A 15,236-nucleotide genomic window follows, 5' to 3' on the forward strand; every position below is an offset into this window, starting at 1 on the left:
TAGTTTCAAGTTTTAAGAATTTTCGATCATTTACTAATTTTAAAATATTTTTCTTAATTTTAATTTTATGCATATTTTGAGAAATTTTTAAAAATCTCACACTTGATGATTTAATGAAGATTTTTATTTTATTTTAAATCTCGTGCCTTTTAGTTTTTTTTAAATATATTAAAAATATACTAACAAATATATTAAAATCTACCAATTTATCAAATAAAAAAAGTTTTAAGACTTTTAAATACTATCAAATTTTAATAATTTTTTTAAAATTCAAATTGAACACAGATATTTTTTTAGTATATTTTTTAAAATTTAAACGGAAAAAACTAGCATTGAACGTTTTACAATAATCATTAAATACCAACATAATTTAAAATATTTATAAAATATAAAATAAATATATTTTAATTTGGATTACAATACATAAATCTACAAAATATTCAATTTTGATTCTCAATTTTTGTTTTAAAATAAAAATCTCATGACTTTAACATTTTTTCATCTCTTGTTAGTAAATTTTATGTTCCTTTGTTTCTAGAGCAATATATTTTTTTTTATAGTTTTTCTATAAACTATTCCGATTACATTTTTATAGGTTTTTCCTAAATTATTTCCATTACATTTTTGATAGAGTGGACAGTTTGATATAAGATATTAATGTCCTATATTTAGGTGTTAAAATGTTATATATGGCACAAAAATTGAAATATATAGATATAATTAAATTTCGGGCTAGCAGGTAATTGTAGAGAGGGATTGAATATATTTACAAAAGTTTAAAACTACTTATAACAAATTAAAACTACTTTTAATAAAATTGATCAAAGTGCTTAAGATTATAAGTCATATTTGTTAAAAAAAAACTACTTATAATATATTTGTACGAGAACTGTAAGTAAAATGCAAAGTGAAACTCAAATATACAAGATATATATTTTATATTGAAAATTTTAGTTGATGTTATAGGTTATGTGATCCTATTAAAAAATTTAATTAATGTTATAGGTTATGTGATGGTATTAAAAAATTTAATTGATGTTATAGGTATGAATGCATATGTCTATTTTCATATAATAATATATCCTTAACATCTTGTAATTATTTTGATAATTAATTTTATACCATATATATATATAAATTATAAAATATAAAAGCATCTCCGGGTGCAAAATTTTTAGCTAAATTATCTGTGGAATGTGACATCTATGTGTTAATATTTAGTTATTATGTAAAATTTTAAGCACTTCAGTCATAATTTGGTTCCAAATTAGTTGAAATGGGAAGAATATTATTGAAGAAATTTATGTGAATGTAAGAGTTCATTATTATTATTAAAAATAATATTACTGGATGGAGTGTTTATTTTACATAATTCTTGCTTTATGATATTTTATTTAACATTGATTCTACTATGTTCTAAACACATGAATTTAAGGTCCCTTGGAAATGAATGGCATAAATGAAGAATTACCAGAGGGGCATGCGAGAGTCGAGAAGAAGAAAGTAGAGGTGTGTTTTAGTAGCATAATTAATTCAAAGTAGAGACTGATCTGTTAAGAATATGAATAATATCATATGGTAAAAAAATTGTTTCATATCTCATCAGAATCAGCTGCTGAGTTGAACTCTTTTGAAACACCTGATGCTCTGCATGTATCCAAACGTGATGTGAATGATGGTATAAGTGAAATATAATTCTGAATTCTCTGTCACTTGCTCCATCCTCCCCTTCTCATTTGCTCCTGAAATTTGCTAAAGAAGCAGGAGTACATATTAATTAATTTCTTTCTGGGTACAGAGGTGATGAAGTTAATTAAATATTTATCTAATAATATTTCTTTATGATAAATAAACAACTTTTTGCCTTTTTTTAGCGAGCAGGTAAAGTAGTGAATGTCAAGGATGAACAGGATTTGGTATATAATTCAAAGGGCTGGTAGTACAGATACCCTTCCATAAAAGTAATGTTGCAGTTGTTTGGGTTAATACACTTTTTAGGAGTTGGACAGAAAATTAACTAAACTTTCCAAAGCTCTATATGAAGTTCCATCTTTTTTTATACTATCTAGTGCTACTTTACTCAACTCTCTTTTCTTACTCGTTTTTCGTCACTCACTGATCTAACCACCAACTGAGCCAGTTCATCCGGATTCGGAATTGTTTTTTCCCCCTCACACACTCTCGTTCCCAGCTCAAGCTCATCCAACAAATCAGCATTTGCAAACTGATCAGCCCTCATTGGCCAAGTCAGCATTGGCACGCCGGCTACAATCGACTCTAGTACAGAGTTCCACCCACAATGAGTTAAGAACGCTCCCACGGCTGGGTGTCTCAGTATCAGTACCTGAGGTGACCACCCTTTCACAATGAATCCCCCTCCCAGCCACACGATCTTCGAATCCAGATGGAATCATTCCGTACTCCCCTGCCTCGTGTCCCTTAGTCGGGTCCTTGTATGCCCAAACAAACTTAACTCCGCTATTCTCTAATCCCATGCCCAGCATTTCCATTTGCTTATTCGTCAACACGGCTTGACTTCCAAAACACACATATATGACTGTCTTTTCCTCAAATTGATCAAGCCATGATTTCATTCCATCACCTAAAATTTCAGTTGAACCACCTCGTCCCAAACCTACTTCCAGAGGGAGCAATGGTCCAACTGCCCATAACCGATCATGACCTAAAAACTTTTGCATATTTTCCAAATAAACTTGTTCCAGATCAGTAAATGAGTTAAACACTAGTCCATGACTCGCTATATTCCCCATGAAAGAATCTTTGGCAGCTTCTGATTGCGGATCCCCCTCAACATAATATCGGAATGCTAACGGTATCTTCCACCAGGGGTATGATGGACAATTTGGAATTTCACTTAACTTAATCAATTCATTGTCATCAGATGGATCATTTCTTTTTGGCATATCCCGCCATAGACTATATACAACCGACAAAGCCAAAGCTCCTGATGGCGAGAAAGCAAATCGAGAAATCTTCAACTCACAGGCAAGCCGGTCAGTCCAACCAAGAAACATATCAGAAACAATAGCCACGGGTGGCGAGGGGTGGTTTTGAAACCAATCAACTATAGGATCATAAAGATCAGCTAAGGCCATCATCAAAAATCGGGAGGCGCTGGATGGGAGATCACGCACGTTCTCCACGCCTGCAAGAAGAGTAGAGTAATTGGCTGGAAAAGGCAAAACAAGGGGATGGACAGATACAGGGTGGTTTTTAATAAGTTGACTGAGATACTGCAGGTTCTTGGGGGGTTACAAGAATGGTGATGGTCAAGTTACGAAGAGCGAGTTGGTGAGTGAGGTCTAGGAGAGGTAACATATGACCCAGGGCAGGATAAGGGAAGACCAGGATATGTGCTCCTGGTTCTGTGAGTGTCCTCGTGTTGTTGTAAAGAGAAAGAGAATTGGATGATATAAGGATATATGCAGAAACTGATCTTATTAGTTAAGGCAGGTAGAGTTTTCATGTTAATATAAGCATACAACTGTGTTTTCTTTTAAAGAAGTCAAGTGTGTATTATTTGTGTGTAGTCTATGACATTTAAAATACTTACTAATATTTGCCATCTGCTGTTTTGTTTATTTGGTTTATATTCAATTCATTGTGTATATACTAGTCTAATCTACGTGAGAAAGGTCATAATTAGCACCAAAAAAAATAAGTGAGAAAGGTCACAGTTTCAAGCTGATGTATGCTACCAAATTATTCCGCATAAACAAAGTTCTATGAAATTGTCAAACAGCAACTACAGTGATGTAAAATAAGGTTCAGTGAGTAAGACACACCAGGATATGTACTTTACACAAGTTGGGAGCACTCCAAATTGAACGAATCAAACAAGGAATCTATTCTTCAGGTGACACACTGATTTTTTTGGGGAGACTCCTTCAGCAAAGTACCTCGAGAGAAATTGCGGACAAAGAGCACAACAATCAAATATTGATGACTGATGAGTAACGTAAAGTTACAAAAAAACAATGTAAAGATATTCTGCTTACTTTCAATAAAAGACATTCATATAGATAACTTCTAATCTGTATGTAAATAAGGTATTCTTTTCTATGTTAGCAAATTATGACATGGAATGAAGGAATACTTGTACTTTCACTAACCGATCAAACAAATATAGCCTACATGTTGCAAAACAAAATATACTTCTATAAAATATAGCCTGTATGTACTCTTTTTTTTTTGTATTCATCTTCTTTACACTTCAGTATATTTGTTGTAGATACCTGTGAAAATTAAATGTAGGACAACTATAAAGGGGGCACAAAAAGTACAAATAAACCAACTTTAGGTTGGGCACAAGAGATACGTAATTAAAATTTAAAGAGTAACATTGATCACAATTTAAGGTTGTACACATAATTTGGCTCCAAACATACTATGAACAAAGTTTCCAAGATACATATCAAGCAAAAGTCCTAATACCTAATATTTCGAATTCAAAGTTGCAGAGACAAATCAGTCAGAATCAAATTGCAAAAAATTATAGGTAATCACATATGTTGTAACTTTTAACCCACGGCCCATAATCAACAGCATCAAAAGGGTATTTTAAGCTTCTTATCTGCGCTCTTGACGAAGCTCTAGAAAATTCCAAAACCTCTTCTAATACTTTAAATGCTTCATCCTTTTCCATGTTGTACTTACGGTGAATGAACATTGTTTTGAGTAATGGGGAGTGGGCAAGTATAAACTTGACTAGCTCCAACTCTGCTTTAAGACCTTGAAAATGACTAAACGTGACAACTTCAAGATGATCTGCGATACAATCCTGAAAATGATCTGCAGTAATTTCCTGAAAATCTTCTTCCGGATAATCTTCAAAATTCTCTACTTCGGGATCTGGGTAAACCTGATAAAGAGAATATATTCTAGGATTGTCAAACAGGAGCTATAGAAATACAAAATATTTGAAGTGCGTATACTTCACCGTATACTTCACCGATATATGTAGTTTGCACAAGTTGGGAGCACTCCGAATCTAAATAGTGGCAAACCACTCTCATGTACAATGGCACACTTGTGACTTTGACATTTTGACACATGCCGTGCAAAAATGTTAACAAAAAATTATAGCACAATACTATATTTTTTATAAAATTTAGCATAAATTATAGTATTGTGCTATTTTAACCCAAAGTTTAGCGTATCATTGGATTGAGATTTTTTTACTTTTTGTTCTATATTATAATTATAGCACAAGATATAATACACCATTGTACATGTTCTTACACAATATTTTTTAAAAATACACTCCAATTGGCAAACTCAATAGTTGTCAATATGATCCTTACATTAATACAATAAAAATAAATTGAGAATTTGAAAATGAAAATGAGTTAGAATATTTTTTTTAACAAAAATTGAATTTAATTAAATGAGGAAGTTGTCAAATTTTGGCAATCTTTTAGTAACCGATAACTTCAATAGGTTAACAAAAAAGAATGGTATGACACATGAGCATCGGCAACCCGAAGATGCTCTTCAGCCCTAATTCTAAATAAACAGATAGCATTGTAACAAAACAACTCTACTTGAGAAAATGTTAACGCAATACTCGTGTTTTGTAACATCCGCCCCCATAATGTTTTGAACGTGATCAACAACTCAGCTGCTTCATTATATAGTAGTATACTTCAACGTGACAACAGAAAAATACATTAAATTGTCTGATGATTCATTCAACTGCTATGGCTTAATTTGTTCCTCAAAACTTTGCGGAAAAAACAAGCACAATGTTGTGTACATCAATAAAGAACAACTCTTTGCTTTATAAAAATGTAAAAGTCAGTGTAAGTTCCTAGATCGATTCTTGTGAAGGACACACCTTGCAACTCTTCCTACAATATCCCTTCTCAACCTTGGAACCAACCATGTAATGAGGATTTCTTTCGCATTCACCTGCAGCAGCCCACATAGCACAGTTCTCATTTTCATCAGTGCAGACCTCGTTTGCGGGTTGCGGTCTGTCAAACGATCTGACATGAATCCACTTGGTAGCAGACCACTTCTCACCCTCAATCACTGGACAACTCCCATGCAAGCTCAATGAATCTGTCCTTGCATCAGGATGGAGACTGAAAAAGAGCAAAGCATCGCCCTTTTGAGGCTTCACTGCTAATATTACATATGACATGTCAGAACCACGACTTCTTAAAGTAATACTAATAGCCAACCTCTATAGTTCAAAACAAATAGAACAATGTAACGATGTTCTGGATCATTACTTCCCATGGAGCTGAAATAAGAAACGTTACCTGAGTAACCATTCTTAGCACAATCAGACATACTATCATCCTTTGTCTTAGTGTCTTCCTACAAAAGTATACATGATTGCAATTAGCTTATAGGGAGAAAACAAGAAGACTACAAATACCTATACCATTACCCAATTAAGAAAATTACCTCCGATCTAGGGAAAACTGTTTCCCCACCTCTCTCAACATTAGACAGATACATTAGTACTGTGGCCACCCTGTGACCTCCCAACTCCTGATTGGCCTTGTCACGGAAAAAATCATAATGTGGCTCGTACTTCTCACCATGCTCATAATGCAGTACTTGCATAGCTTCTCCATTTTCTGGTTACGACATTGTTAATCAGATACCCAAATGAATTTCTAGTCCTTGGATAAAATATGAAAGTGTAAATTTAATAAACACAAAATTTTACCTACAGGAAGAAATGTCCAAGCAGCTATGCGTGATTCAATGCCAGAAACTACTTCATCCTACATGTTAACATTATGGTTACCAATTTATAAGATGGAATAATTCTATAAAGTAGATGCAGTGAGTTGATTCTACTATATAGCCAACAAGATGAGAAGAGGGCACACAACCAAATCCTTAACCTGAAGCTTTCTTGTATCTTTAGGCCAGTTAATACAAAATGTAAAAACACATCAGAAATTAGGGAAAATCTTTATAACTTACATTTTTACATATACTATACAAAGCTCGTAACAATCTCAACACTATCCCAAGGTAGACAACTTAATATATCACTATTGACGACTTTCAGGAAAAGTAGTGGATACAACAGAACTAACCTGAGCTTTCATTAGAAACATGCCAGAGCTCGTCCGGACGTCACTCGCAATACTTTCACCAGAGTCATTGTCAGCAACCATAGACTTCTCCAGCTTGTCCTTGGCCTTCCCAAAACATCCAAATCAAGCAAAAGAAAAACATTCTTTAATTTTTAAAACACTAACAAAAAAAAATTCAAATACATAAATAATTTTTTTCCAAAAAACGTCAAATTGCCCTAGACAACCTGAACAACAATAGTTCCAGAAAGAAAATAAAAACTGAAAGCACATGGTGGTCATTTGTGAACCCAAAGACTAACCAGAAGAATTAGATGATCACACTCCTCATCTGTTAGAAAATTCTTGTACAAAAAAGCCCTGTGTGCTTCAATTAACAGATCTATAAGATTCTTCCGATAAAATCAAGTAATCAAACACAACATATAAACAATCAAACAAGGAGTTAGATATGACCTGGGACGCCAAGAAAGTTGGATGACCCTTGTTGGATCAAAAGTGGCAGAGAAAACTCCTCCACTGATCATTTCAAGAGCTGATCCTTTTTGCCTGAGAAATCAAAGATTACTACTTATATCTGCATTCTTGAGATTCTAGTAGCATAGAATATATACATTAGACTCTATGGCCTCTCTAAATATAAAGAGTAAACCACATACATACATACATATTTCTGCTTTGGCGCCATCCAAAAGAATGGAGAGCTGGGTGAGACAAAAACAAGACAAAAAATAAAAAACCCACAAAAAGAGTCTGATGCAAATCCATGGAATAACAATCAAGGAAATCTTCTGGTTTTGGTATGCTTTAGTAAGGAATAAGGAAGGGTACAGATAGGTATACAGAAATTTGTGACTACAAGAGCAACAGAAATGCCAGATTCCCCAAGACCGTTCGCAAAACCATTATTAAATGGCGATGTGTAAGATTCATACTTCATAACTTTAACTTTGCTGATAATCAGATTATACCTCCAGGAGTACAAATTGTAGTATTAATAATGTTTGTGACATGAGATTTTCCATGGTGTGACGCATGACACAATAGTCACTAACTCCCATATAAATGGCCTCTTCTTATCTCTTTTTATTGATGGTTCAATAATAAATGTTAATGGCTTCTGTATTCACATCAATTCTATCACCCATTTTTGTTGGAGTTAGTGGTGTGACCTTAGACACACATTAGAAAGACGGTCGGGACATTAAAAGCAGCTGTTCCAAAGTTGCAGATTTTGGTGCGTTTTTAATACTGCAAAGTGCAAATCTGTAACAAGCAAAATTAGCCTTTCTTTTGGAATATATAAATTTCTTTATAATTTTTAAGGACAACACTTTCTTTTTTACAGGGTAATGTTAATATGTTATACACCACTTTCTTGACTTTTCAGGGTCTATAGTTTCCGACCTTGTAATCTGCTGGATCGCATTTCAGTCCACTTTTTCACTTATTATTTATTATTATTACGCTTTGATGAACATACTCGTCTATAATATTTTATCTGGCTCGGAATATATAAAAGAAATGTTGTAAATAATATATTAAACAAACCTAAAAAGATACAGCACAACTATGCGTATAACAGACTTTTGTTCATGCAGTAGCTACGAACTGTTTACTCTTGCAAAAGTCCTACAAACTACTACATAATTATTGTTTAATGTGTTAATCACTTTACTAACTTCAATCGAAATCGAGCAGGAAAATACGCTTAGCTCGAAAATGAATACCCCTGCATAGGACAATTCGGCTCGGTTGAGTAGAACTATCTGGCTCCATTTCTCTAGTAGAATCTAATTATCTTCATGAAGAAGAACAGGATTTCCTACCATACAATTCATTGCTAACTGTTTTCTTGTGACCATGTTATTGGTTAATACACAATACACTATCATTTCAGCTCAGCATTACATGATGAGCTCAGCACCACCAGCTGTGTATTTAACAGAATGCCACGTTGGCATAACAGAATTAGAACCTCCACATAGAGAGTTAACTGTATATATATAGTAGTAGTCATAACTTGTAGAGTAAGAAAACAGATTGTAGATAGATACACATTCTCTTTAAATATTACTTCTTCTTTTAGTAATACAACTTTAGTTTTTTCTTCTTGATTACTGATTGTTGATGATGAAAGTCTTAATGTTCATCTTATCTACTGGTTGAATAGATGAAACTTACATGGTATCAGAGCGTAATTGATCGTTTGTCGCTGATTTTTACGCCGGAGTGATCGTCGGAGAATTTTTCGCAATAATCGTTGAAGATTTGTTGATCTCTGTAGTAGTTGAACTGATCGAGCATCTAAAACAGGTGTTTCTTGATTCAATCTCTGGTTATCGATTTGTTTTGTTGGTGATTGATATTTCTAATCTTGCTCAGAATTTCTTTATCTGTTGATTCATCGATATATGATGAAAATTTCTTTATTCTGAATTCGTTGATTTGTGGAAGATAATTTTTGTTGATCTGAAATCTTCTTGTTGTTGCTGTTTCTTGACTTCTTGAAAACTGTTTCTGAGTAATTTCTAAGATTGAATTGTATTGAGACAAAATCTGTTGAAAATTATGGCTTCAGATTCTACACAAACAAATCAGGTTCAGACTAATCAAGATCCTTCAAGTATATACTACATTCACCCTTCAGATTCCTGTACTAATCAGCTTGTTTCTGTTAAATTCAACGGTGAAGGTTTTAATAACTGGAAACGCAGTATGATGTTGACTTTGTCTGCTAAAAACAAATTAGGCTTTGTGAATGACACAATTAGTATGCCTGATGATGTTACTTCTGTTGAATATAAAGCATGACAACGCTGCAATGATCTAGTGATTTCTTGGCTTTTGTTTAATCTGGATGAAAATATAGCCAGGAGTGTACTATTTCTTAAAACTGCTAGGGCTATATGGAGAGATCTGGAGGAAAGATTTGGATATGCGTCAATGCCCCAAATTTCTTCTTTGGAACAAAAATTAGTTGATCTTCATCAAGAGCAGCTTAGTGTTTCAGAATTCTACACAAAACTCAAAACTATATGGGATAGTCTGGATGATGCATACCCATTGCCAACCTGTACTTGTGAAAAATGCTCTTGTAATCTAACAGGTCGAATCCAAAAGATACAGCAAGAACAACGAGTTTTACAATTTCTTATGAAGTTGAATGACAACTTCTCAGCCGTGAGAGGAAATATTCTAATGATGACACCAATGCTGAATGTGACACATGCCTACAGATTAGTGGCTCAAGAGGAAAATCATAAAGAAATGTCTCAACAAGTAACTCAGACCGATACTTTGGCTTTTGTTGCTGACAAAAGGAGATTTTCTAACAATTACTATGGAGCCAAATTTCCACAACAGTACTCTAATCAACAACAATACTCTGCTCCTTCTCAGCAGTTCCAGACACAATTTATCAGAAAACCTAGGAGCTCCTATTACTGTACCAATTGTAAAATAAATGGTCATAGCATAGAAAGATGCTTTAAGATACATGGATTCCCACCAGGTTTTAAACCAAGAGAAAGAAAGGTTGCTGCATTCTCTCAGAATTCTCAGAATGTTTAGAATACATCTTTGTCAGATCACGTTGTTGACAGTACTGATGGAAATATGATTTCTACTCCTACCAATGTTTCATTTAATTCTGCACCTCCTATCTCTATGGATCAATATAATCAGTTGATTGAATTGCTTGGCAAACAGAAATTTTTTGACAGAGATCAAGATACTCAAGGACAAAATGGACATGCACTACTTGCAGGTAAAATGTGTTTGTTGTCTTCTTTTACAAAAGAATGGTTTTTAGACAGTGGAGCTACTGATCACATCAGTCCTTATCCAGATGATTTTTCAGTTCTTAATCCTGTGATTGATGCAAACAATTTCATAACCGTACCGGATGGAAGTCAAATTAGAGTAACACATGTTTGTACTGTGGTTTTAAATGATATAATCACATTGTCCAATGTACTTCTTGTCCCATCATTTCATTATAGATTGCTTTCTATTCATAAAATATGTGAAGATATGCATTCTAATGTCATTTTTTCTGCAACACAATGCCACCTTCAGGACCTCTCTCAGAAGCATCCACCACTTCTTCTTGGTGAACTTCACACTGGTTTATACACCGTTGCACCAAAAAAGGATGTCTCTACTGCTCATTTTTTTAGTTCTTCAGCTGCTGCACATCTCAGTATTTCAGATGACTCAAAACTCTGGCACCTCCGTTTGGGACACATTTCTTTCTCCAACTTAAAGTTGATTCAGCCTCATTGCAAAGTAAAAGAAGATGTTGCAGACTCTCTTTGTCAAATTTGTCCTAGAGCAAAACAAACTAGGAATTCTTTTCCAATTAGTAGTATTAAAAGCACTACTATCTTTGAATTGCTACATGTCGATGTATGGGGACTTTATAAGGTCAAGAATCATAATCATTGTAACCAGTTTGTTACTATAGTTGATGATTATAGCCGTTATACTTGGGTACATTTGATTAAGTATAAATCTGAAGTCCCGTTTGTTATAGCCAAGTTCATTGCTTATGCTGAAAAACAGTTCTGCAGTAAGGTTTTAGCTATACGCTCAGACAATGCTAAAGAATTCACTGAAGGATATTTGAAATCAATTCTTCAATCCAAAGGGATAATACATCAAGCTAGCTGCAGTTACACACCCCAGCAAAACGGGGTTGTGGAACGGAAGCATCGACATCTATTGGAAACAGCCCGTGCTTTACAATATCAGTCCAATTTACCAGATCATTATTGGGGTGAGTCCATTTTATGTGCAACATACTTGATAAATAGGATGCCACTTAAGAGTATTGGTAACACCACACCATACTTCAGACTCTTCAAAACAGATCCTTGCCTTGACAATTTTCGTGTTTATGGCTGTTTGTGTTACGTGTCTACAATAAAACATGTCCGCACAAAATTTTCTCCCCGTGCCAAACCTTTTGTTTTTATAGGTTATCCACTCTATCAGAAGGCATATAAAGTCCTAGATTTATCTACTTCTGAAATTATTGTGTCTCGCGATGTTACCTTTTATGAGCATCATTTTCCTTATCACATATTGTCTATCCAATCTAAATCTCAATATCTTTCGTCTACATTTCTTCCTACTAATACAACTGCAGTTCATACCTCACATTTTGAACCTGATGTTTTGGTTCATACATCTTCCACTAGTCTTCCTGATACAGATTCTCATGACATTTCTTCTACCGATCATTCAGATACTACAAATCCTAATCTTACTACTATTGTCAATGATGTTACCACTGATAGTTCTAACATCACTGATAATAGTGCTCATCCTGAAACTTGACAGTCCACTCGCATTAGAAAACAACCATCCTATCTTAACTCTTATCACTGTCATCTTGCCACTATTCATACTCCAACTCACTGGTGTAATTTAGTCAACTATTCTGATATGCCATCTTATCATAAAGCATTCCTTGTTCATCATGAATCCATTCTTGAGCCTACTACTTATAAAGATGCATCTGCTAATCCTTTATGGGTCGATGCCATGGCCAAAGAAATAAAGGCACTAAATGATAATCACACATGGGATCTCGTTGATTTGCCATTAGGGAAGAAACCCATTGGATGTAAATGGATTTATAAAACAAAACTCCATACTGATGGCTCTCTAGAACGTTGCAAAGCCCGCTTAGTTGCAAAGGGGTTCACTCAACAACACGGAATAGATTATGAGGAAACATTCTCTCCGGTCATAAAAATGAGCTCTATGCGATGTTTAATTGCCCTTGCTGCCAGTCGTAAGTGGGCATTATATCAACTGGACGTGAACAACGCCTTTCTTCATGGCGACCTTACTGAGGAAGTTTATATGAAAGTGCCTCCAGGTGTTCCACATAAGGCTAATCAGGTTTGTCGATTACGAAAATCTCTTTACGGTTTGAAGCAAGCATCCCGTAAATGGTTTGATAAACTGGTCAGTGAATTAATTTCTTTGGGGTATGTCCAGTCGAAAAATGATTACAGTATGTTTATCAAATGTACTACAGATGTTATTACCATTGTTGCTGTTTACGTTGACGACATTATTGTCACTGGTAATAGTTCACAAACAATTGAGGACCTCAAGTCTCATTTACATCACGTATTTAGCATTAAAGACTTGGGTATTCTTCATTATTTTCTGGGCATTGAGGTAGGTTATGTTACAAATGGCATCATTCTAAGCCAAAGAAAATTTACTCGGGATATTTTAAAGGATTGCACCTTTGATATTTCTAAAACAGCTGTGACACCATTGCCTTTACATTTGAAACTCTCAGCTACATAAGGTCATTTATATTCTAAACCTGAGTTTTATCGTTCTCTTGTGGGCAAGCTGAATTATTTAACCCACACCCGTCCAGATCTTTCATACGCAGTTTAGACTCTAAGCCAATATATGCAGAATCCTCGAATACCACATTTTGATGCTCTTTGCCACACCATTCGATATGTTGCTAATACAGTTGGTCAAGGAATATTGCTCAATGCTGCAGATTCACTTACTCTCCAAGCCTTTTTAGACTCTGACTGGGCTTCATGTGTTGATTCCAGGAAATCTATAACAGGTTACATCATGCTATTTGGGAATTCACCTGTCTCATGGAAATCGAAAAAGCAATCTACAGTGTCCCGTTCTTCTGCAGAGGCCGAATATCGTGCCATGGCTTATGCTGCTTCTGAAGTAACCTGGCTGGTTCGTTTACTTGAAGAACTTGGAGTTACTGGTTTAAAACCTATCACACTTCACTGTGATAATCAATCTGCCTTATACATTGCAAAAAAATCCGGTCTTTCACGAACGCACTAAACACATCGAGCTTGATTGCCACTTTACTCGAGATAAAGTCTTGGAAGGTCTATTACAACTCTCTTATCTACCTACTCAACACCAACTTGCTGACGTTCTTACTAAAGTATTACCATCTCCTCAATTTAAGGATTTGATGTCCAAGCTGGGCATGTCTCCATCTCTGCTTTCTTCATCTCCTCAGTTTAAGGATTTGCTGATTTCATCTCCCAGCTTGAGGGGGTATTGGTTAATACACAATACACTATCATTTCAGCTTAGCATTACATGATGAGCTCAGCACCACGCTCAGCACCACCAGCTGTGTATTTAATAGAATGCCACGTTGGCATAACAGAATTAGAACCTCCACATAGAGAGTTAGCTGTATATATATAGTAGTAGTCATAACTTGTAGAGTAAGAAAACAGTGTAGATAGATACACATTCTCTGTAAACATTACTTCTTCTTTTAGTAATACAACTTTAGTTTTTTCTTCTTGATTACTGATTGTTGATGATAAAAGTCTTAATGTTCATCTTATCTACTGGTTGAATAGATGAAACTTACATATGTCACCTGTGTATTTCTCCAACTGCGATGTAATTATATTGATATTGATTTTTTGACAAGAGAAAAGTGCAAAACAGACTAACTGAATCTAAATTTGGCAACAAAAGATGACAGAGATCAATAAAATCTATAGCCTCTGCATCTCCTGAGTTGCCCTATTTTCAATAAATTTGGCTTTTCTCTAAGAATATGTAAAAGTTGTTGTAAATTTATAATCAAAAGAATCATATCAAAATGCTCCACAGCTATGGAGATGACAGACTTGTGTTCATCCAGCAAGTATCAACTCTTTACTCTTGCTACAGAAAGGTAAGAAGTCCAACAAAACTACTACACAACTACCACTTTAATGTTATTAATCACATTGCTAACTCTAAGGGGGGATTACGCTTAGCTATACCCTACTTGAAACAATCTGGCTCCGATGAGTAGGACTATCTGGCTCCTTCTCTGCAATAGGATCTAAAACAAAGGATAGTTTCCGCCTTCCTGTATGTCCCAAGATAGCACACGGATTCTATCATTCCTAATACGTCTGACCTTTCTCGTACTAGACTCCACCATTCTCCCCATTTATGATGAATTTTATATTCACTTGATGCATCATGCTGCAAATTTTAGGTTCTACCCATTTAACAATACAAACTCTTCAACCTTAAAGGTCTCACAAAACAACCTCTTCAGCCTTAAAGGTCTTAATGAGATAATTAACCAAAACAATACCAGAAAAAAAGTAGCATCTTCCT

The 15,236-nt window shown here is 34.7% G+C and overlaps 2 protein-coding genes and 1 pseudogene across 6 annotated transcripts; 1 reads left to right on the forward strand and 2 right to left on the reverse strand.

Annotated features, from left to right (window-relative positions):
- Positions 1–1,875: 1,875 nt before the first annotated feature.
- On the reverse strand, positions 1,876–5,075 carry LOC141691151 (UDP-glycosyltransferase 89B2-like; annotated as a pseudogene).
- Positions 5,076–5,615: 540 nt separating this feature from the next.
- On the reverse strand, positions 5,616–8,106 carry LOC141688889 (putative prolyl 4-hydroxylase 7). 5 transcript variants are annotated; one of them, XM_074493028.1, is made up of 9 exons: positions 7,926–8,106; positions 7,750–7,786; positions 7,539–7,631; positions 7,385–7,442; positions 7,083–7,187; positions 6,704–6,761; positions 6,436–6,611; positions 6,288–6,345; positions 5,616–6,144 (listed from the first exon to the last, which is right to left on the reverse strand). In XM_074493028.1, the coding sequence occupies exons 1-9, from the start codon at positions 8,020–8,022 to the stop codon at positions 5,831–5,833; spliced, it is 996 nt and encodes a 331-aa protein (XP_074349129.1). In that variant the 5' UTR covers positions 8,023–8,106; the 3' UTR covers positions 5,616–5,830. The 5 variants fall into 5 exon arrangements, with proteins under 5 accessions (XP_074349129.1, XP_074349128.1, XP_074349130.1 ...); XM_074493027.1 differs by having other exon boundaries at positions 5,616–6,147; positions 7,926–8,105; XM_074493029.1 differs by having other exon boundaries at positions 5,616–6,147; positions 7,750–8,059.
- Positions 8,107–9,653: 1,547 nt separating this feature from the next.
- On the forward strand, positions 9,654–10,655 carry LOC141691152 (uncharacterized). The gene is made up of 2 exons (XM_074495892.1): positions 9,654–9,855; positions 9,955–10,655. The coding sequence occupies exons 1-2, from the start codon at positions 9,654–9,656 to the stop codon at positions 10,653–10,655; spliced, it is 903 nt and encodes a 300-aa protein (XP_074351993.1).
- The last annotated feature ends 4,581 nt before the right edge of the window (positions 10,656–15,236 follow it).

This window comes from Apium graveolens, chromosome 10 (assembly GCF_009905375.1).
Source record: "Apium graveolens cultivar Ventura chromosome 10, ASM990537v1, whole genome shotgun sequence".
Taxonomy (NCBI): Eukaryota; Viridiplantae; Streptophyta; class Magnoliopsida; order Apiales; family Apiaceae; genus Apium; species Apium graveolens.